Source organism: Ornithodoros turicata, chromosome 4 (genome assembly GCF_037126465.1).
Source record: "Ornithodoros turicata isolate Travis chromosome 4, ASM3712646v1, whole genome shotgun sequence".
In the NCBI taxonomy this organism is placed as follows: Eukaryota; Metazoa; Arthropoda; class Arachnida; order Ixodida; family Argasidae; genus Ornithodoros; species Ornithodoros turicata.
Window position 1 is genome coordinate 25,160,811 of NC_088204.1, and position 22,739 is coordinate 25,183,549.

At 43.5% G+C, this 22,739-nt stretch overlaps 2 protein-coding genes across 2 annotated transcripts in view; one reads left to right on the forward strand and one right to left on the reverse strand.

Annotated features, from left to right (window-relative positions):
• Positions 1 to 21,155, forward strand: LOC135391349 (DNA ligase 1-like). The gene is made up of 17 exons (XM_064621593.1): positions 1 to 111; positions 254 to 331; positions 548 to 747; positions 806 to 922; positions 1,930 to 2,068; positions 2,148 to 2,291; positions 7,462 to 7,699; positions 7,762 to 7,863; positions 9,008 to 9,267; positions 10,306 to 10,507; positions 12,362 to 12,568; positions 13,158 to 13,374; positions 13,584 to 13,666; positions 14,821 to 14,973; positions 16,519 to 16,716; positions 19,771 to 19,863; positions 21,042 to 21,155. The coding sequence occupies exons 1-17, from the start codon at positions 92 to 94 to the stop codon at positions 21,126 to 21,128; spliced, it is 2,538 nt and encodes an 845-aa protein (XP_064477663.1). The 5' UTR covers positions 1 to 91; the 3' UTR covers positions 21,129 to 21,155.
• LOC135391350 (probable aconitate hydratase, mitochondrial) overlaps positions 21,106 to 22,739 on the reverse strand; it is a 23,842-nt gene continuing 22,208 nt past the window's right edge. The window contains exons 17-19 of the mRNA XM_064621594.1: positions 22,248 to 22,380; positions 22,066 to 22,187; positions 21,106 to 21,355 (exon numbers count right to left, since the gene is read on the reverse strand). Coding sequence (XP_064477664.1) covers positions 21,224 to 21,355; positions 22,066 to 22,187; positions 22,248 to 22,380 — 387 coding nt within the window. The 3' untranslated portion in view covers positions 21,106 to 21,223. The remainder of the gene's footprint in view (positions 21,356 to 22,065; positions 22,188 to 22,247; positions 22,381 to 22,739) is intronic.

Sequence of the window (22,739 nt, forward strand, 5' to 3'; positions counted from 1 at the left end):
TCTCTGGTTTGGCGCGAAAGTGGATTTCTCGGGATAAGGTTTCTCTATCAAAGAATTACTTCTTCGTTCTGTCATTTATGCTGAATTCGCAATGTCGCAAAAGCTCATATCGTAAGTGCGAGCCTTCGAAAATCTGTTGGCGCAACACCGTTGTGCGTGCGATGTTTCTCGTCCGTCTACGAGCTCGATATATCGTCTGCAAGCTTGTCTGCAATGGCCAGAAACATGTGTCACATTTACCTGTTCCCTGCAGATCGTTCTTCAAGAAAGGCCCGCAGGAAGCACCCAAACGTGTAAACCGAGAATCTAATGTTGCCGTGGAGGAAAGCAGGTGAGCACGCACGTCGGGCTTTGAACAGTATGTAAGTGAAATACGGAATGTGCGTGTTAAGTAATCAGAAGTATTCTTGTCTCAGCTCTAGTATATTACCATATAACAGTAACATTACATGCAGTCCTGTACATTTCCTGCAAGATTCTGTAGCATGACGAGGTCAGCTACCAGCGTAAAGTCGTAACCGTACATTCGCATTATCCTCTTGCCTAGTCCGAAGGCGGTTGAAGATACGGACTCCCCAATAAAGGTGCGGGGAACAAAGAAAAGGGCACGGGTGATCGTGGATAGTGACCACGAATCGGATGGAGAAGCTTCAGAACCCGCAGTCAAACCTGAAGAGGTCTCATCTCAAGAAAAGACAGACGGGAACAGTTCAAAACCATCAGATACCGTACCGAAAAGACGCACAGGTACAGAGGTAGCAATTTGAGTCCACTTATTACGATGTTCATGCACTTGTCACTGCAGCGAGAAAGAGTGCGAAGAGGAGCTTGGAACCAAATTTTCCGGAAAACAAACGAATCAAGGCAGAGAACTCTCCAGAAAAGAAAGAAGAAAGTAGATGCGAAGACAAGAATACCGGTGGTAAGCACAAATTCCATACACTGTTGAACAAACAGATATGATGCTGGAGGAAAAGTGGAGCTTGTTTGGCTAAAATGCTGCTAGAAAGGGTAATGGTGTTAGAGCAACAGGCTAGTGAAGATAGACAAAAAGACAGGATTTCTTGTATCAATAAAATACACTGGTTTGACGTAAAATGACAAAAATTGCAAAGGTGGACGTTTCGCATGCTACAAATTTACGACAAAATGCAATGCTGTGCCCCTTACAAAGGGAAGGCAAACCAACCAACCATTTAACCAAGTCATAAGGGCAACATTTGGATTTCGGAGGGTTCCCATTTTGGCTTGGTTGGACCCTGGTTGGATCCCCATTTGAGCCTGGATGGAGTTTTGTTGATTTTTGATTGTAATTCCTGTAGAGGCATCGAAATGTCCAACTTTTAATCTTGTTGTCTCATGTTATGTCGAGCTGGTGTATTTTATCAGTAGAGCCTGAAGTTTTAGGGTGTAACCCGATTCTTCCTCAAATTTGCACCTCGAATTGAAGGTGGCCTCTTTAGGGTGAAACTCGATTTTTACCCGGCAAATCGCTCTCACTGAAACGTCTGTAGCAATGCGCACCAGCTTGTTTGGCAGCAAACACATTTACATCACCGTTTGTCCCAAACCGGTACAGTTCGTTAAAGTAATAGGGCCCAATTTCTCCCCAAATTTAGCATAGTGGAAGTTTTCTTCACCCGAACTCACATTAATTTAGAGCACAAGTTTATTTTCACCCCCCGAATTTGGAAAAAATATTTCCCGAAAACTTCAGGCTCTATCAGTACCAGAAAGCTTATTTGTCTTGAGCCATAGTCTTGAATGCAATGTTGTTCATTAAACCACAAAATTGTTTTGCTATATAGGAAAGCATATTGAAACAAAGCGATCTCTAAAACATTTAAATAGCTTGCCCTGACCAATAAAATGAAGGGCATTGAAAAGCTCATTGTTTTCACAAAAATGTGCGCATGAATTGCACTTCAGAGAAAGAAGCCAAACCTACCAATGGAAGTCCCTTCCCTCCACAAGGGGTTAAAGAGGAGAAAGCATCGCCGAAGAAAAAGGACCAGGAAACCAAAGTAACAGAAGAGACCAAAGAAGTGAAGTTAGCGACAAGTAAGCTGTAAGCTGACCTTTTAGCTCTCCCCGTTAGATTACTACACAAATGTTTGCAATGCCAATGAAAATGTCAATGGTTGCAGGAAGAGCACAAAAGGAGGCACCGATTACGACCCATCCAAGGCCTCTTATCACCCTGTGGATGATGCCATTTGGAAAGCTGGAGAGAAGGTTCCATATTTAGCTCTGGCTAAAACACTCGAGAAGATTGATAGCATCTCTGCCAGGTGAACATTTGATGCACACAGGGCGTTTATTTTTGTCCTTTACAGAATTTTTATAAAAAAGCTACGAGAGCAGCACAGATGTCGTTTCAGCAGTGGAGTTGTACAGCCAGGCGGACGACCTCTCAAAGAAAGTATGTACCTACAAGATGACTAATTACCTAAAATTAATTAACTAACAACTCTTTAATTAGTGGATATCGAGCGGAAGCGAGATAGTAGAACGGGAGACAATCATTGTTGAAAGCCATTCCACGTTTAAAAAATTCTGAAACGCGCACATGCGTTTAAATATCCGTTGCCGAATTTTTATATGCAAATGAGCCAAATCCAAAAACGAGGCAACCGGGAGCGCAGAGAACACACATCAGAAGGCCACATGATTTGGAACAATGGAGATGACTGGAGTAAGTTCCGATCTGCTGGCCAGATATACACCGCTTCCCGGCCCAGATAAGCCTCCGTCGTTGTAGATGATGCGCTCTTGAGGCACACTTTTTCGTTTTTGGGCTCATTTGCATACCGAAATTCAGCGATGGATATTTCACGGCACGTGCTCATCTCTGGATTTTTAAGACACAGAATGGCTTTCAACGAGGATTGTCTCTTGCTCTGCTATCTTGCTTTTGCCCAAAATTTCCTAATTAAATGGTTAATTAATGAATTTTGGGTAATTAGTCTTCTTGTAGTTACATAGAGTCTTCCAGAGGATGTCCACCTGGCCGTATACCTCAACTGCAAGAACGGCATCTGTGTTGCTCTCATACCTTTTTTTAAATAAAAATTGTGTAAATGATAAAAATGAACACCCTGTATAGTGCCGAGTCGTTTTGTCTTTCGCACTCCTGTTTATTTCCTCTTATACAAGGGGCGTTCAAGTCAAACCGGGACTTTTCATTTTTCGCAAAAGTAAAATGAACTTACAGGCGAGAAATTAGTTTTATTTTTCAACGTCATCTCCAGCTGCACTAATGCACTTGTCCCAGCGTTTCACAAGGGCTTAGATGCCAGCAGCGTAGAAATCCTTACCGGCGCGTAGCAGCCTTGATCGGACCGCATTCTTGACCTCGTCGTTGCAGCTGAAGCGGCAGCCCCCAAGGAACGCCTTCAGTGGCCCGAAGAGATGGAAATCGCTGGGGGCGAGGTCTGGACTGTAAGGGGGATATGGCAGCAATTCCCAGCCAAGTTTCATTAAGGTGCATGTCGTGAGATGTGCGGTATGCGGGCGTGCATTGTCCTGTAGGAGGAGGACTCCTTTGGTTAGGAGGCCCGGCCGCTTCTGCTTCAGCGCCTTATGCACATTCCTGAGAACCTGGCAGTAATATGCACTATTGATGGTGGTACCACTGGGCAGAAAATCAACATGAACAACGCCAGCCTTGTCCGAGAAAACCGTGGAAAAACCTTGGATGTTCTCAGAAACTCTGACAGTGGGCTCTGAGCCGCCCTGGCCGGGATGGTCCTGCACTGATGTACGGCCGTCTCGGAACCCTTTACACCACTCAAACGCTTTGCTGTGGCTGAGTGTGTCGTGGCCATACTGAGCATGAAGTCTTCTGTGAATTTCAGATGACTTTACGCCTTCATTCACGAGAAACTTAATGACTATTCGCTGTTCGATGTGCGCGCTCATTTCGTTGTCGGCCATCTTGTCCAGCACGTGTCTTCTGTTTTGCACAAACTTTGGACCTCCACGTGGTGAACGCGGAGGTCTGTTGCGTGTGAAAATGACGAAAAAGAAGTAGCGCGAGCCATTTGTACACTCAGGAGACAGAAAGTCCCGGTTTGACTTGAACACCCCTCGTATGCGCTGTGTACTTCTTGGTCACACATTCTGCAGTTAAAGGGGAGGTGCAACAAATTTACCTTTGCAAGATGCCATTACCTTGATGGCAACACAAAAGGAACAAGATTAATTTGTTGAAGCATTAATAATTTATGTGCAAAAGAAACCACAATTTACCTCACTCTTCCATTCTTTCTCACGAAGCCGAACACTGCGGAGCAACGTCCCACTGGGGTTCTCGCATGGTTTCCTCGAATCATCGTGGAATATCATCTGAGGAAACCAACCAAGAGGATGCTGCTCCGCACTGTGCTGCCTCTTGAGAAACGGAGGATAAGTGCAAACTGTGGTTTCATTTTTGCATAGATCACAAACGACCCCGCGGATGAATTCTGTTCCTTGTGTGTTAGTGTCAAAGTAACAATACTTCTCATTCCGCGGTGAGAAATTTTTTCATCTTAGTTCCCCATCAAGAATTATCTGATAAAATTTGAGTACTCGGGTAATGGGTACTTCCTGCTTTTGGTTGCAGTACCTAGGTGGAGCAAGGCCCTTCTGTGGCCATTGTTAAAGGGACGGTTGCATCTGTTCCAGTCAATTTAGTGTCGAACTAGAGTGTCATTTTATTCTGCATGGACCACTGATCACTGTATCGAAAGTCACATGCAAAAGAGTGCCATAGCTTGGCTGTTATTCAATGGAATACATGTACATGTGGTGGATGTCCCGCGGAAGATGATTCTTTTTAAAGTTGTTTATCATCACCATTCTATGCGTTTTCATAGGAGCTGTTGCTGCCATCCGCTACGGTAGCTGTACGTGCGCTCCTGCACGTTCAAAATTCAAATTTCTATTGTCCAATCACGATGCAGATCTCGCTGGCCGACCAGTAGCGCTCCTAGCGGGTTGTGTGGACAGGTTCTTCATAGGGGTTGCCGAGTGTGACGTGGTTGTTATAATCTATAGTAGGTCGTGGTCCGGACGGCGTCTTTCTCCTCCGAGCGCCACCCTCTCACTGCTCTACTGAGAGAGTGACGGCAGGCCACAGGAGCCTTTGCAGCTGCAGAAGCAGCAGTGACTTTTTAAAATTTATTTATTTAATATGTAAGCACTTTTCACACAAAAAAAATTAGCCAATTATATTGTCAGACAATGCTGCTTCATAGATGTGTTTCTGGAAGCGGCCGTCCATAATTCAACCCATCGTCAAGCCACGAAGCATCGTCTACAGTAAATTGTTTCAGTCACTCCAAAGTTTTACCAAACTCAGCCACCCATTTCCAGAAGTCAATTTAAATAATCATTATGCTTGATTGGTTCCAACTGTTTTCCCATTTTGTTATCATTTTTTTGTGTTTTATAAAGGCACCATTACATAGGCTCCTCTGTTTATGGGCACTCAAAATAAATATGAAACACTACGCAAAGTTTCTGATGATAACCGAACAGTACAATGTAACCTAATGTTGAGATAAAGATTGTAAAGCACACTTCTCCTAGTGCGCCTACGCATAAGCTGAAACTCACCTACTGGGTGGTGAACCAGTGTTGCCTGGATTTCCAGCGCTAAAATATCCATTTTTAGTAGGCCATGCTCGCACCAATTGATCCTATGAGTGTTAACGCAAAAAGTTAACATATTGCGTCTCTGTTCAACAATGTTGTTTACACAGGGTGTTTATTTTTATTGTTTACAGATTTTTTTATAAAAGAGCTATGAGAACAGCATAAATGTAGTTTTTGCAGTTGAGTTCCATGGCCAGGCCGACCTCCCCTTGAAGAAAGTATGCAACTACGAGATGACTTAAATAAAATTCATTAATTAGCTTTTTAATTAGGAGATTTTGGACAAAAGCGAGATAACAGAATGAGAGACTATTCCTTTTGAAAGCCATTCCACGTTTTAAAAATCCTGAAACACACACGTGCGTTAAAAATCCATTATGGAATTCCGATATGCAAATGAGCCGAAAGCGAAACCACAGCGTCTGCAGGGAGCACAACACTCATTTCATGTCAGAGAGCCACATGATTTGGTGCGACGGGGATGATTGGAGTAGTTGCCGCTCAGCTGTCCAGATAAACCGCTTTCCGGCACAGATAAGCATCTGTCAGCGAGGGTGATGTGCTCCTCAGGCGCGCCTTTTCAGTTTCGACTTGTGAGCATATCAAAATACGGGTATGGATATTTTAACGCACATGCATGTTCCAGGATTTTTAAAATGTTGAATGGCTCTTAACGAGGATAATCTCTCATTCAGCTTGATTGCTTTGCTCGACATCTCCTAATTAAAGAGTTAATTAATGAATTTTAGTTAATTAGTCACCGTGTAGTTGCATAATTTCTTCGAGAAGATGTTCGCCTGGCTGTACAACTCAACTGTAAAAACGACGTTTATGCTGTTCTCATAGCCTTTTTATAAAAATCGGTAAAGGATAAAAATAAACACCTTGTGTAGTAAGTTAGCATAATAAAAAAAAAACTGCTGCGCCCCTGTTGCGGCTTACAGGGTGAATGGTGAATGTCCTATTATGTGCTCGGTGTCATTAGGTCACACTTACCTACAAAAAAAAAGCAAAAAACGTTGAAATGTGATTTGAAGCCTCATCAACTTGCACATCGAAACGATCAACCTTTGATTTACGAACTTTCACTTTTTTGTGAACTTTGCCATCTTGGATAAGACAACTGCCAATGTTTTTCTCCCTCGGTTTAAGAATCTTCAATTTTCGAATGCTGCAGTCATGTTTCAGGGACAAACTTCGAAAATAAGCAAAATCTTGAGGACTTTGCAACCTTGTTTACCTCGATTTATGCGTGTGGTAAGCGTAATTGACCAGGTCGATTACAGTTCAATAGAGGTCAACAAAGCATAAACATGGAGCATCCCATGTCAGATTGTTAAAGGGCAAAATAAGAAAGAGTGATTTGCATATTTACCAAAAAAGTATGACCCATTCTAATGCAGCAAGGATGTGGCAAGCAGCTGTTGTTTGCAGCTGAACATTGAAATGGAGCATTTGAGAGTGCTATGCAGACATTCAAGGACAGGAACGACGAGCGAAGCATTAGGTGACTAACATTTCCCCTAGGTGCAAGATTGATGCAGGAGAAACCATGGTAGAGAGCATGGTTAAAAAAAAAAAAGGATGTAATTCCACGTCACAATGCATTTCCTATTGTTCTAGCACCTTCGTGCTCTTCCATTAATTCAAGACCAACATTTCTGAATGATTTTCCAAGAAACGTCAACCATTCATAAATTTCAAATTCGGTTGGCTGTATTTCGGAAAAGAAATGAGCAACATGCAGCATGTTCAACCCTGTGAACACGTTCATGTGCATGGTGTGATCCAAATGCAGTCCTCACAATCAATCTGTTTCAGGCTCAAGATGATAGAGACACTGTGCAACTTCTTCCGGTCCGTGATTGTGCTGACACCCGAGGACCTTATTTATGCCGTCTATCTGTGCCTCAATAAACTGGCTCCAGACTATCGCGGGTTGGAGTTGGGCGTCGGCGAGTCACTTCTGGTGAAGGCCCTCGCCGAAGCCACCGGCCGGACGCCGGACAAGATCAAGGCGGAAGTTACAGTTAAAGGTGACCTAGGTCTCGTTGCTGAGGTGAGACGCATAAAAAAAGGCAAAACGCACATCTTTCGAATGGTTGTTTTTTTGTCCTGCAGAGTAGCCGCAGCAATCAGAGGATCATCTTTGCGCCAGCCCCGCTTGTGATGTCTAATGTTTTTGCAAAGTTGAAGAGTATAGCCCAAATGACAGGAAACATGGTATGTCACATCATCATCATTATCATCATCATCATCATCATGCACACATAGTGTAGACACACGCAACATAGCTGTAAGGGATACATAGGGTTCTTCGTTTTCGGGTTTTATGATTTTTCAAATTAGAGATGCGAAAATCGGGTGCTACTTACACACGGGGGGTACATATGTTTAATCACGGGGATTCGGGGAGAAATCAGGCGCTACGATCTCTGTTTGATATGTCATCGGGAAATTTTGGGGTGAAACGAAAGGAATGTGAAACGAGCTACTGCTGTGACACTGTGACGAGAAACCAGAACCTTTATATTTCCGCTCGGAACTAGGGCAGTGAATGACCGTGATATTCAAACACTGGCCCGAGCTCCACAAAAGCTCGTCTTTGACTCCTGCGGAAGGGGATTATAAAAGGAGGACAAATAGGTTGTCACAAATAGCTCTCCTTGCTGATATTATGATCCACTTTTCCGACAGTTTACCTAGAACGAGTTGAAGTTGAAGTTGAAGGACCACGACGATTTCGGGCAGACATCAGGTTTTACCCACATTCTTGAAAATCTGTGAAGGGGTGAACTTTTGTGAAAAATCGGGTTTAACCCAAAAACGAAGTACCCTAGGGATACAATGGAGGAGACAGCTCGGACTAATGTTTCAAGATTCATCTTTAACGTGAACTGTTCGGCTTGTTTGTATGGCATATCCAAAGAAGATTTGGAAGATCCAAAGAAGATGGATTCCGATTACATCGGAATTATTGAAGCAAAACATAACCCCATATTTACCCCCCACCCCCGACGTTGCTGAAAAATATAACCCGAAAAAGTCAGGCCCTACACATAACTTGCCATGCCAGTTAAATACATGCCAGGCGACAACACTACTCATCGCTGTAGCTCAATGAAACTCGCTCATGTCAATGTGATGAATGTCTCTGTACGAGTAAACCATGGAGAGCTGAGAGGCACGTGAGCGAGCATGAGTGAGCAAATGGAAAACTGAGTGGAGAGTGATGGGTGCCCACCTCTGCCCCTTGCATACTATCACTATTACACAGAGAGATTCAAAGGTGTCTTCTTGAGGAGTTATTATTATTATTTAAGAAGGCTCCCATAAAACTCCCATAAAACCCCATAAACTATTATAGGTGCAGAGTAAGAAAGTGGACATCATCAAAGGGCTTCTAGTAGCTTGCCGACAGAGTGAGGCACGCTTCTTGGTGAGATCTCTGGGTGGCAAATTGCGCATTGGACTAGCTGAGTCGTCCCTGCTGACAGCCCTGGCCCATGCCTGCGTTCTCACCCCACCGCAAAAGAAGGATGTCCTGGATACGTCCAAGACGATGGGAAGCGATGCTCTGAAGAAGCTGCTCGAGGAGTCTACGCTGCTACTCAAGACCACATATTGGTAGGTGATCACAAAGGATGTATGAATCATTTGCGCTTCTCTGAAGAAATGCAAAAGCGGAGGGGACCACACTGCTTAGCACAAGGATGGTCTTCCTTGCTATGTGGGTTCAGGGGCATTGCGAAGATTCCATTGTGTAAATACAGGTTACTGAGGTTCCGGGTTTACCTAAGTACCATAGGGAAAACCGCACTCACAAAATGTGGAAAATAAAACGAATGGCGTCATGGTTCGCAAAGATCTTCATCATCACATTCACAAAGAAGAAAAGGGTCACATAGAAGTATTCAAAGACCCTCGTGCTTCGAGGCTCTTTAAAAATTTGGGAGGTAAGAAATCAGGTCTTATGTCCAAACATGGGTGTGGCAGGCAGTGATTTATCCAGGTCCCCCTCCCTCCCCCCTCTATTCCCTCCCCCCATATGTTCAGTGACCCCCCGCTAACTCCTTCACCTGTGTACCCCCTGCAGAGGGTGCCCTTGAGATTTCAGCATTACACATATGTCGGTAATGATATGTTAAGCTGTAGTGACATCACTATAATAATACCCCCCCCCAATTTTTTCGAACACCCCTCCATGCTTGGGATTCTGGATAAACCACTGGTGGCAGGGTATGGTTAAGTAATATCATGTGAAGGAGCAGATTTTCTGATGAAAAAAGAAAAAAGAAGGGAAGAAACAAAGAAGGAAGAAAATAGTGCTCATCAGGTTTCATTCGAACGCAAAAGAGCAAGAGCCGGTGCCAGATGTGAAATATTTAAAGTTGACCCATGACTACATGAGTGGCCAAGTTTATGCTTTGGCATGTTTGAAGGACCTCGATAATTCTGTGACACAGTTGGCTTGTAGGATTCTCGCCTGGCCGGAGAATGGGGTGACATGGCATTTTTAAATTAACCCAAGTTTCTTGAGCCTGGTACGAAGTAATTTCAGTGCCCTCTACGCATTCACTGTACTGTCACTGCTTTTGAGTGCTGAAAGTGCATGAAAGTGCCACGTCAGTGAAACCAGGTTTTTGCAAAAACAAATGTGTGCAGTGAATGCCCAGACTACGATCGTATAGTGGCTGTGCTTCTGGAGGAAGGACTGGAAAAATTGCCCGAGCATTGTTTCTTGAGCCCTGGAGTCCCCCTGAAGCCCATGCTTGCCCATCCGACGAAGGGAGTAAGTCAAGTACTCCAGCGATTCCAAGGGGAGAGCTTCACCTGCGAATTCAAGTACGATGGAGAACGAGCACAGGTATTTACTCTCAAAGACTTGCATGCTTTTGTACCTAATAGCGGAACAGAAATACCAGGCGGAAAATTTTTTTCTTTATGTATACGAAAAGTACGTTAGGGTCCAACCATAGATGAACAATCACTAGAATCGAAACTAAAGCCACTCTGGATAATTTGTTGTCTTCTATCGTGTGTCCTTGTGTGCTGACTTTGTGGTGCAGAAGTTATGTCACCGCTTTTTCAATTAGAAGTCATCATTTCAACCTGAATGTATTGAGGGTACTGCTGGGTCTGGATCCCACCTCTTTTTTAAGTGATTAGAACAGTAGGAAGAATGCACCTTGCATAGGATATGTTCAAGGACATGGTGCATACTTAGCATATCTGGGTCATATATGCACAAATTAGATACGATTTCCTATTAACTCACACTGTGCAGCAACATGTAAGATGTTCGTGTCATTTATTGAAGGTAGACAGGTGCGAATAATTATTTTAAAACTGAAGCGAATACAAGGCAAATAGATACATGACCGAAGTGAATAGATACATAGCCAAAGCAAATACGGAGCAGATAGTTATACATAACCAGTTTGTATCAGAGCACTGCACGGGCCTAATTTTGAGGCCAGTGACCGGCCCAGGCCCGGCTGCTATGGCCCGCACCTGGCCCGGGCCCGGCGTCTTCTACAGATTTCTAGCCTGGGCATGACACCACCGGCCCGGTCCCAGCCCGCCTATGCTCTATGTGTTCTCGAGGCGCGGATGCGTATTTCGATTTACTAAAGAGCGCAGCGCAGCGAGGAAAAGGACGCAGCTAATTGGTAGAGAGCGAGGAGGTACACTCGAACGGATCGGCTGTGTTTTTCTGCCGTCAAGCCGCTCTGTGCTTACTTGCTTGGGAAGGCAGCGCGCAGCGGCGCGTGGGCGATATGTATGTACCTTGCGGTTCAAGAGAGACTCATCTCCGCTCTATTGCGCATGCACCGGTGTCAGTTGCCCTTTCTCAAACTCTCACGCAAACCAAATATGTCAGAACACCTAACCTAACCGACCCTTGTACAGGACTGTCACGGGAATGAAATATGTCCCAACACCTAACCTAACTGACCCTCATGCCGGACTTACTCAGCGCGCCCGCCACAGCAAACGTCCCCAAATGTGTGTGAGTGCACGTGTGAAATCCAGAGCCATTACACGAAATAAGCATGATCACATATAAAACACTGATTGTTCTCAGATGAGAATGCCATGATACACCATACTCAATGAAAAAAAAAAAAAGTGACATTAAAATTCAGCTGTACAGTCTCGCCAAATATGTTCGCATACATGCCCGACCATGGTCGGCGTTGTCCACCCCGTACCCGGCCCGGTGGCTGAAACCCGGGCCCGGCCCAGGCCCGCATAAAAACGCAAAGCCCGGGCCGGGCGCGGGCTTTCGGGTAAGCTCTAGTTCGTATCCACATGCAGTGCATGTACAGTTACAAATATGCATGCAGCATGTATACGCAATATATTCATACAGATCAGGACATGAAGTAGTGCTCACTTTGTTGTATGCCCTGTCTCATGCTATTTTTGGTTTTACATGTGCAGCTTCGCAACTGTTTGAATATGTTCGTTTGGAGAAAAACATTTATTTGATTTGAAATTCGAGTATAGAATTCAGCATTTGAAGAATTAGAATATTTACACATGCTTAGTTAAAGGTCATAAATGCAATCTACAGTGAGTGGTACACACAGTGAATAAATAAATAAAACCTCTCAAATTTGTAATATAGTCAGCAAGAAGTCTATCTTGCTGCTGTACCAGCTGGACTGGCGGTGAATAGTGGTAAAGGTATATGATTATGACCTTTCTTGTGTAGATCCACGTTCTGGAAGATGGATCAGTGCATATTTATAGCCGTAACCAAGAAGACAACACATCCAAGTATCCAGATGTGATACGGAGGCTTCCCTCTGCCCTGGCCCCTTCAACACGGTCTTGCATTCTGGACAGTGAAGCCGTCGCGTGGGATAGAGAGAGCAATACCATCCAGCCCTTCCAAGTTCTCAGCACCCGAAAACGCAAGGTAAAAGGCGCAACAGCGTTTTTATCCCCCCGATTTGCATCATTGTCACTTCGGGAAATACCCGAAACACCCCGAAAACTAGCTTGGCAAACTACCAATTTAGCCACCAGTACAACTGCTGGAGAATGCTAAGCACTGCACATTCAGCACTGCACTAAACTCGTGCGAATTCGGGTGGGAAAAACTTCCAGTATGCTAAATTTGGGGAGAAATCGGGCTCTATTGCTCAAAAGAACTGTATTAGTTTGGTACAAACAGTGATGTAATTGCGTTTGCTGCCAAACAAGCTAGTGTGCATTCCTACAGGCGTTTCAGTGAGGGCAATTTGACAGGTAAAAATCGGGTTTCACCCTAAAGTGGGATGCACCCCGATTCGGGATGCAAATTCCGGGAAGAAATGGGTTAAACCCTAAAGCCTCAGGCTCAAAGTATATCCAACTGAATTCATTACTACTAGAAAATTCAAATTTTTCTGGACTGTTAAACTGTTGTTAAACAACAGCCAAATGTTTATAAAGATAAATGAGGAGAGCCGGAAATTATGGCAAAATATAGTATAAATGGGCTTAAATTCTTTTCATGCTGGCAGGATGCTAGTGAAGAGGACATCAAAGTGCAGGTTTGCATCTTCATCTTTGACTTGCTCTACCTCAACGGTGAATCACTGGTTCGGAAGTCTCTGCGTGAGAGACGCAGTCTTCTACGGTCAGCTGTTCGTGAAGTACCCGGAGAGACCGTCTTTGCCACCTCTGCAGACCTGTCCACTGTTGATGACATTCAAGAATTCCTCGAGGAATCTATTCGAGGTTCGTAGGTGATCAGTACGGATGTTATTGCTCGCATAGCATGGTGTTTCCTTTCTGCATAGAACCTGATAGTGACAACCTTTCTTCTGAAATTTTGATTGGTATATGTTGGAAACATTGGTACGTGTTGAATGTACCTATGCTCTTGAAATATGCACGTAAACAGCATATTTTTGAAAGGTCTAATGTTGTCGCCATTTGTTTCAAAGGTAACTGTGAGGGATTGATGGTGAAGACGCTCGACACAGATGCCACCTACGAGATTGCTAAGCGATCGCACAATTGGCTGAAGGTAAGGAAGCAGGCGTTCACCCTTCACTTGAATTAGGATTTTGGCTCAAAGTCTTAGCTCACATGTGCAGAGGAGCAAGGCTTTACAAAAGGGAATAAATACAGAATGAAGTAGAGAGGACTTTGGTTTAGTCAATTTTTCAGTTTATCTGTCTTTGATTGCAATTTTCTTTTCTCATGTGCAAAAGTCCAGGCATTCATTCACACATTTCTATGGCTAAAAGGTTAACTCAAATGCAGAAGCAGCCTACATTGGACAAGTTAATCTTAGGATGTACATTGCGCTGCAGACAGTAAGAGAAAAGTTTCAAAGGGTATCTATGAAGGAACGGATTGAAAGGCCATGAAGGAACAGCAAAAAACAGTAATTTTCGTGCTCGCAACGCTTTCACACAAGCCATGCGAGGAGGGGATCTGAGCTCCCCCTTCTCTTTCCACATAATGATGGTGTTCATGTGTTTCTTGTCTTGTAGGTGATTAAAACGACATTACTTTCAAATTGCACAAGCCTGAGTTAATGTGGGGCTACAACTCTCTTATGAGGGCAGCACTGAACAGGCATTCAGACAAATCAACATGCATCCTGGCGAGCTCACAGGCTGCCGACGAAAATAAAAATTAGCTTTTTGTTTAATCCAATCTTCAGATGCCCCAGTTTCGTTTTGTAGTTAGAGTAGGGTTGAATTAACAAAAATCTACCATATCATCCAGTCAAAGCTCGTTATAGTGAAACGCGATACACCGAAATATTTTACATTTCCCATCTCAACTGATTGGGTTTGTGTTGCCCATGATGTGTGTCGTTGGCTAGCTGGCAGTGGTGTGCCTAGAGAGGAGGAGGTGGCACAGCCAGTAGGAAATGTATTTTATGTTGTAACGCAATGTGGCAAATGTCACATGCCTGCGCTTTCTATTTCAAGCAAGAAAGAAAAAGAGGATGATGTCTTGGCAAGTTTTGGAGTTGGCAATTTCTTTCAAGCAAAATCTGGTAAAATGACTCGGAGTATATGTCAAAAGCTCCCTACAGACAATCGTCATTGATCTAATATTTTTCTGTAGCATTCCGTTCTCATCAAAATTTTTGCCATATTTACTAAGGAACGTTGTACGTTGTATCTGTGGCCCAGTTGCTTAACCACTCTGTCTGAATCCCAGCTGAAAAAAGACTACCTAGAGGGCGCTGGGGACACATTGGACGTGGTTGTTCTGGGTGGATACCGTGGAAAAGGAAAACGTACAGGAACGTATGGCGGATTCCTCCTCGGTTGCTATGATGCAGAGAATGAAGAATTCCAGACTGTCTGCAAGGTATGCCACAAGAAGCCATACTGTATAGCATAACTAGAAGTGTGCAAACATTCAAAATTTTTAATACGAATGGAATATTTCCGATATTCAATTCGTATTCAAGTCCTACTAAGCCGTTGCGGGTCGTGCGCTTGAACTCGTACGCTACAGTAACAGTGACGAACACGAAGCTACAAAGCGATGCGCAGAGCTTTCGAGGTTGTTACACTCATCTCTGAATGCATCACTACACGTTCGCTAATTAAAACCGAAACTAGTACAGAGTTGTGTACATCCTCTATTAAAGTCTGCCCCAGCGAAACGCGAAGCCATATTGCTTCATGGATCATCAGCACAGTCGCAGCTTCAGATCATTACCAATGAACTCTGAACATTTGTGTGAGGCTTACATTCCGGTTAAATATCGAAATTTTTGTTGGTGTTATGCTGAACACCGATGTCCACCATGCCACTGCATGCGCAGCTAAAACCGTGTCTTTTGCAGTTTCAGTTTGCAGTAGTGACCCCTTGTGTTGCTATATGTACTTCAAAGCTTGAACAAGTCATCAGCGACATATAATCAAATCATTGACGCGTACGATGACAGCGATAATCGAGGAGTGGAATGTGACAATATTTCGACATCCCAGCTTTGTGCGACCGCATGCTAAAAATAACAACTAGGACGACAATAATGCTGCAGAATCATTTGAAACTGACGTCATTGTTGTTACAGGTGACAGTAAGACATGCGTGGCTTTAGATGAAATGAAAGCAGCGCTGAACACGAATGTTGCAGAAACAATCGCGCATGATAGACACATCCATACAGCATCGCTGAGGATCGCGGTTTTACAGCGCTAACGAATGAGGCTGTTTCAAATTATGCAATACTGTTAGGAAAGATGGTCTCGCGCATCGCAGCACAGTGAAACCGTGTTAGTTTCCCACCAAAACGACAAATGCGGAAGGCATTGCCAGTGCAAGAAAACCTGTGAGCTGAGATGTGCTCATTAGTAAACCATCCCACATTCTGAATATGTCATTACTGCCATTGCTCTTTACTTCCATTCGGTCTGGTCTGTTTCACCAGCGTTTACATTGCCAACGCGGGTTTTCAATGGCCATGAAGGATTTTTGAAAGTGCAAGTTGTTTTTATGGTTTTCAGTTTACCTCGTGGCATCAACAGATTGTTTCATTGTAAAAATAATTTGACTGTATATGTGCAGATAAGCATGTATGCCTTGTATTATGCCAATACATTAATACATATTCCTTATTAGCCCTTTCCAAGTGTGTGTCCTAAAGGATTTTTTCTAAGGATCAGCAGCACACAACTGTGACCATGTTAGTTTACCAGGGCTCTTGGAAGCCTTTATCTTATGACGTGATATATTCGAAGGGCAATTTTGCAGATATTCTATTTGATCCATATTCAAAAATTTAAATGTTCCCACACCTCTGAACGTAACATAAATTTCTTATTCATAATTAAATGTGACAGTATTCAAAATGCATTTTGAGACTTCTTGGTGCATTGCATTCAACCAATTCGGTTTGTGCAGATCGGTACAGGATTTGTTGACAAGGACCTGGAGACCCACTCTCAGTTTTTCAAGGATCATGTTTTGAATGGACCCAAGTCCTACTACAGATATGACGCAAGCTTAGAACCCGATGATTGGTTTGATGCTGTCCAAGTGTGGGAAATCAAGTGTGCAGACCTCTCCATATCTCCTGTCCATAAAGCTGCACAAGGCCTGGTGCGTATAGGCTCTTTTGTTATGTCTCACTTTGAAGTTTATGCTGGGTCAAGAACAGAGGACACTTCAATAGAAACCTGGCTGCAATGGGCCCCAATTGTGCAATTTTGTTATTCCATTCAAGCTGGTGACATTGAGATTTCATTTGGTTAAAAGGGCTATAGGTGTGCCATTTTTTATATGTACTTATTTGATCAGAAACAAGTTGACCCATTCATGACAATGCAGGTGGCACTACTAACAGTTGTTCTTGAAATGAATGGGATTGCATTGATTCCTTGTGGTTGTTTGTGGTCATGTGTACCTTTTGATGTGCTGTGCATATTCATCCATCCTTTTGTAGAGAAGGTATTGATGTAAGCACCAGATAAGTATCTGGTAACAAGCATGTACTAAGATATATTGCCAGATACACATCTACAGACAATGGATGTACACATAACTAATTCTGTGCAAAGGGGACTACATTATGCAAATGTTGTCAAATTGCTTGGGCGTTTATTTTTCTAAATTTATATTTTTCTATATATTGCAAGTCTAGCAGAGCAAAACAGGATTATCACAAATGACATATATTTTCCCGATGAAAATTATAATCAGACTGCTGGGGTCAATTTTATGGTTCACGTGTGTCCTTTCTTTCTACATAAAAGAAAGAAAGAGAAAAAAAAATACAAGGCTACTGTGCTTATCAAGTGATCCTCCTGTTCCTTGTCATGGAAATGGTTTTTCAGCATACTTCGAATATAACAGTAATTCTTTACTTATCTTGTCAATATACTGCAGTCAAACCTCATTACAACAAAACAGGATATAACGAAATTTGCGATAGAGAGAAATAATTTTCATTCTCCGAGGACCAATGTATTTTAACTCCCGTTACAACGAAATACTTTTTAGCCACCGAAAGAACGAGATAAAAGTTCACCACCCTAGAGCTGACTTCAGCGTCACGAAAACAAAACATGTAACCAGCGTCCTGTTCCCGCGGCAAAGGAAGGGCACTCGTGATTAGGATCAGGAGGCATCTGTGCTTAAGAAAAAGGAAGTCTGAGCCATTAGAAGGTTTGGAGTTTTCCTTCTGAGGTTTCTCCTTTCCACTTTCCATGCTGGTTTTCAACTGTCCGGTTACATCCAAGTACAGGATGAAGGCAACAGCGAAGAGCACGAGATGCAAGGCGCCATCACAATCACCTAGGGACCATTTCGTTCTCGTGGCGGCATACGTGACGAAATCAGCCTAAATGATTTTCTTGACATGAACAAAGATGATGTAGCAACGGAGAGCATTACGGAAAAGGAAATCGTCAGGGCCGCTTGCGAATGACCGAATGATGAAAACATCGAGGCTTTTGTGTTGATGGCTCATCAGGTGGTCGATGCCATAGATGTACTTTGACATTAGGGAACAACAACAACAACAACTTTATTTTCAGAAGGAGAGTGGGGAGGTGCCATCTTGGTGCCACATCTCCACCATTGCTGGTGGAGATGTGGGGTATAAATACAGAGCCCCTTCACAATAACGATCGGAGCCCGATGGTGTCCAGAAATGTCAAAAGGGCTTTGAGCACTGATCGTTGCTGGGCTGGATTGGGCCAGGGACCAAGCAATTTCGAGAGGGAGAAGGGTCGAGAGTTACATTAGGGAGACGTACATACAGATTTGCGGAATTGCAACGCGATATGGAGGAAGCTGGTGGAGGCTTTGACGGCGTACGAGCAATGCATGACACAGCATCTTCTAGGCACGATGCAGACGTGAAAGGCTGCCTATTTCACGTAAGAATAAAATGCTGTATGTGCCCCTTGGTGCTATATTTGTCGTCGTTGTTTTTCACAAAAAACGTTTCCAGATCGTAGCGGGAGTTATAGACGCTTATTTACAGCGCGGAGCTTCGCAATTCGCGAACTTCGACTCGGTGTAACGAAATGTTTCATACGACGAAATAAATTGCGGTCCCTGTGAGTTTCGACTGTATATACCCTTAGTGATGTTGAGGTGCACTGATCATTTATGCTACAAGAGTGCAGTACCATAGTTTTGCATGGATGGGATGGTGTTTATGTTTAGTGCTGATACAGTCACTCTCATTTTAACGAAACATTGGAATTTTATGGGTCTGGTGTAGGGGTGTGCGAATCCGAATATTTCAAGTCGAATCGAATATCGAATCGAATGGGGGAAAGAATTTCGAATACCGAATCGAATATCGAATATTTGTGCAAAATTTACAATATGTGACTTTCGCACCAAAAGTTTCCATTTTGTAGCCCATGGCTTTAGTGTAATTTTTCTGGCATTAACTGTCACGAGAGAGACATGCAATTCTTCTGTTTAAAGCCCCTACTCTTTAATTTTACATGAGAGTGCTTCCTGCTTTTCATGTGAGCCTACACTTACTGGGGTACTGGAGTGGTTACCTTCATTTCAAAATTTTATGTCAGGCAGTAGCATGTTATACGGATGAGGCTGTAATTGTTTCAGACAACCACAGGCCATTTGTGAAGCAAACGAATTGGCATCTTGCCTCAGTTTTGCCATGAACACCCTTTAGTTTCTTTGCACTCGTCCTAGGAAGTTGCACTACTGAAACTTTAGATGTAAAGGACATCTTTAAGACACCCTTCTTGTTCGTGGGCTGTAGTCATTATTCGAGAGTCCTAACTTTTTAAAGACAACCTCACAGACATCAAATCAAAGTCTCTCGTCGGCGCTGCTAAACTGCATGTGGGAGAGGCGCCGCCCCTTCCACAGACGATGTCTACAAAACTAACTTTGGATAACGTTATCTTAAATTAAACACCGTCCAGCCTGTGTTGGTCCTGCAGCAAGGGCAATTTCGTAAAGGAGGCTTCACCTCATACACGGAAGCATCAGGTGAAGCCCACTTTCGGGTTGTGTCGTTCATATTCGTGGAATAGTCGAATATTCGAAAAATCGAATATTGAATATTCGATTCGCGAATCGAATAGTTCGAGCGTTTGATATTCGATTCGATTCGAGAATTCGAATATTCGCACACCCCTAGTCTGATGACAACATTCATTGCAGGTGGACCCAGAAAAGGGCATCTCCCTGAGGTTTCCACGTTTCCTCCGGATACGAGATGACAAGAACCCAGAAGACGCCACAACAGCTGCTCAGGTTGGTTCCTCAAGCAGTTGGTGCAAATGTTACATATTACATTGGGCGGCACTGTCACGTCTCTACCCAATGCTGTCCCTGACACTCCGATACATCTACTAAACGGCCTTTCAGCACCACAAGAGCGATCTGCCCCTAGGCATTGTTTCCAAGGCAGCTCATAGGTGTCACTGAACGTCCACACCATCACATATACCGTATTTACTCGCATAACTTGCACACTTTTTTTACCGAAAAATGACGCGATGGTTGAGGGTGCGCAAAGTACGCGAGGCATTAACAAGACGACTTGAAAAATGTGCAAAATTTGTTAAAAGTTTTACGTTTCTGTTAAAAGATGGTCCTTTAGGTGAATAAGACAATACAATCTCGGTGATACGAATCTCACGGGGTAGCAGAAAACTTTCGTATCGTCCGAAATTCGTATCAAAAGAATTACACCAAAATAAAAATTTAGGCAAGAAAATAGACAGTGACTGTTCATTTTCCATAACTGTCAGTGAAAGAAGTCTGTCGTAAGGGTTTTGTCTGTTTGTTTTTTGCTAGCGTTGCCGAAATTTGCGAGATGATTCAAAAAGGTCCAGCACGTACTTTCCATGCTTTTCCTAAAGCACGCATGCGTTAGGTGAAGCCAGCTTGCAGAATGCTGATGCTGCCAGAAGTTTTCCTGATATGCTCCCTCTCTTTCCTAAGCCAGTGTGATGTCACACAGCTTCGCCGTTTATTGTTGTGAGGGGGTAAAAGGTCATAACAGAGCTAAGATTTTGTATGGAGTAATCCCTTTGATCTTATCTCCACCAAGGGAGAGTCATTGCTTGCATCACACAACATGATGTAGGGAATTCGTGGTGAGGATCTCCCTCCCTTTTCGAGAGAAGGAGCAGCATGTGCTGAGCGTCACAGGCACATGCTGCTCCTTGGGGAACAACCTCTGTTGCACACGAAAGTAGGAGTGCGCAAATTACGCGAGTAAATACGGTATGTGGCGCTGCCTGTAGATGTGCGGGATGTACGCCCTGGAGCTGCACCTTAACGTGTCCATGGCTTCTCCTTGTCATGTGCAGAGCATTTGCTTAGTTGACAGTGGACTACCATCTGTGTTCTGCACACTAACAGTATAAAACACGAATCCTTTACTTGCCTTCACAATCTTCAAGCAAACTTTTATTGCGTTTCAGGTTGCTGAACTCTACAAAAACCAGGATCAGGTGAAAAACCAGAAAACATCTGAGAAAGACAGACTGGATGAAGATGATTTTTACTAGCTGTAAATAAACAGTCTCCACTTGTTCCTTTCATTTATAAATACAGGTTGCTTCCTAAGCTACCATAGGTGACTGAAGATGCAACAAAACGCATCCTACTTAACTTCTGCCATACGGTTCAGAGCACTGCCTGCACGGAACCATTCAATCTGCGTGGCATTCATCGTGTGATTGAGAAGGAAGGTGTCCTTGGAGCCATCCTTGTGCTTCACCTCACACTTGACGGGCTGCATGAGAAGATACACTGTACACTTGGCATTCTTCGTTTTTTCGAAAACTTTGCCGGACAGTGAAAAAGAAGAGCAAGCCAACGTGTTCGATGTGGTCTGAATCAAAGCCTGTTTGTGTTGCAATGGCACAAAGTAAAAAAAAAAAAAAGTTTCAAGCAACTTAAACACGTATTGCATATCTCTTTTGTCCACTTTTGGGTAACTTTCTGTGTATAGTGCTAATTACTCCATGCATAAAGACGTCATTGCTGTGTCCAAACCTTGTCCCCTATTTACATATCGGCTTCAGCAACAGCAACAGCAGCTGGTTTTGGACCCCAACACACACGTTTCTCAAACAGTGAAAGCAAAATTAATTTCCTGAAATTCCATGAACTTTAAGAAGTCAAAACCCGAGTGCGTTATACTTTTTCTTTTTTTCTTTTTCAAGTTTTCAAGCCGGTCTGTGCAGAATTTATCAGCTTTAGAGTGAAGAAAATGCTGTGACAATTTGAACGAGATCGGTAAATACGTAATTAAAACAAAGGCTATATCGATTTTTACGATCTACATATTGAAATGATGAAGTTGAGAACAGTTCTCCTGGATGACTTCCATCCTTCCTTTCTTGTCATTTGAACGTCCCCCGAGCATCTCCGTGTTTCCAAAAGAAAGAAAGCCGATGGTCGATGGACGAAGAAAGGTTTTATGATATGCAGTTGCCTTACCTTCCCTGGAGCGAGGTCCTTCAGCCCGAGGAGAGAAACACGGTCGTCCGACTTGATCTTATCGTAGTCGGCTGCGTTCTGGAATGTCAGCGGCAGCAGACCTTGTTTCTTCAAGTTTGTTTCTGGAAAAAAAGTTTCAGCTCTAAAATCGCTTTTGGATTTGCTTCATACTGCAGCAGTACCATGAATGCGAGCGAAGCTCTTGACAATAATGGCACGTCCTCCCAGATGCCTCGGCTCCAAGGCTGCGTGCTCCCGACTACTGCCCTCTCCGTAGTTCTCGTCCCCAATTGCACACCACTTGGTTCCTTCAGCCTGCACAGATGGGTCATGAGCTCATATACTGGATGCACATATATGTCCATAAAATACTGCAAAAAATCGTTTTGAAAGCTTTTCACATCACAAACAGCAATACAGTTGAACCTCTCAATAAAGACCGTCGATTTAACGAAATCCTCTGTTTGACGAAGAATTTCCGTCGCTCATACGCGTCACCACTGACACCAACGTATTTTTGTGCTCGATTTAACGAAATGGATTTGTTTGATCGGCTCTATTTAACGAAGTTACTGGGCAATACCGGGGTGGCATCCAATGTATTGCTCCATAGGCAAAAATGCGCCAGACGAACACAATGCATTCTCGACCTGTCATGGTCACAGCAAAAGTCA

Coding starts and splice junctions, on each gene's coding strand:
- LOC135391349 (XM_064621593.1), top strand. CDS start 92: ATGTCGCAAAAGCTCATATC. Junction 112..253: donor ATGTCGCAAAAGCTCATATC/GTAAGTGCGAGC, acceptor TGTTCCCTGCAG/ATCGTTCTTCAAGAAAGGCC. Junction 16,717..19,770: donor ATAAAGCTGCACAAGGCCTG/GTGCGTATAGGC, acceptor CATTCATTGCAG/GTGGACCCAGAAAAGGGCAT.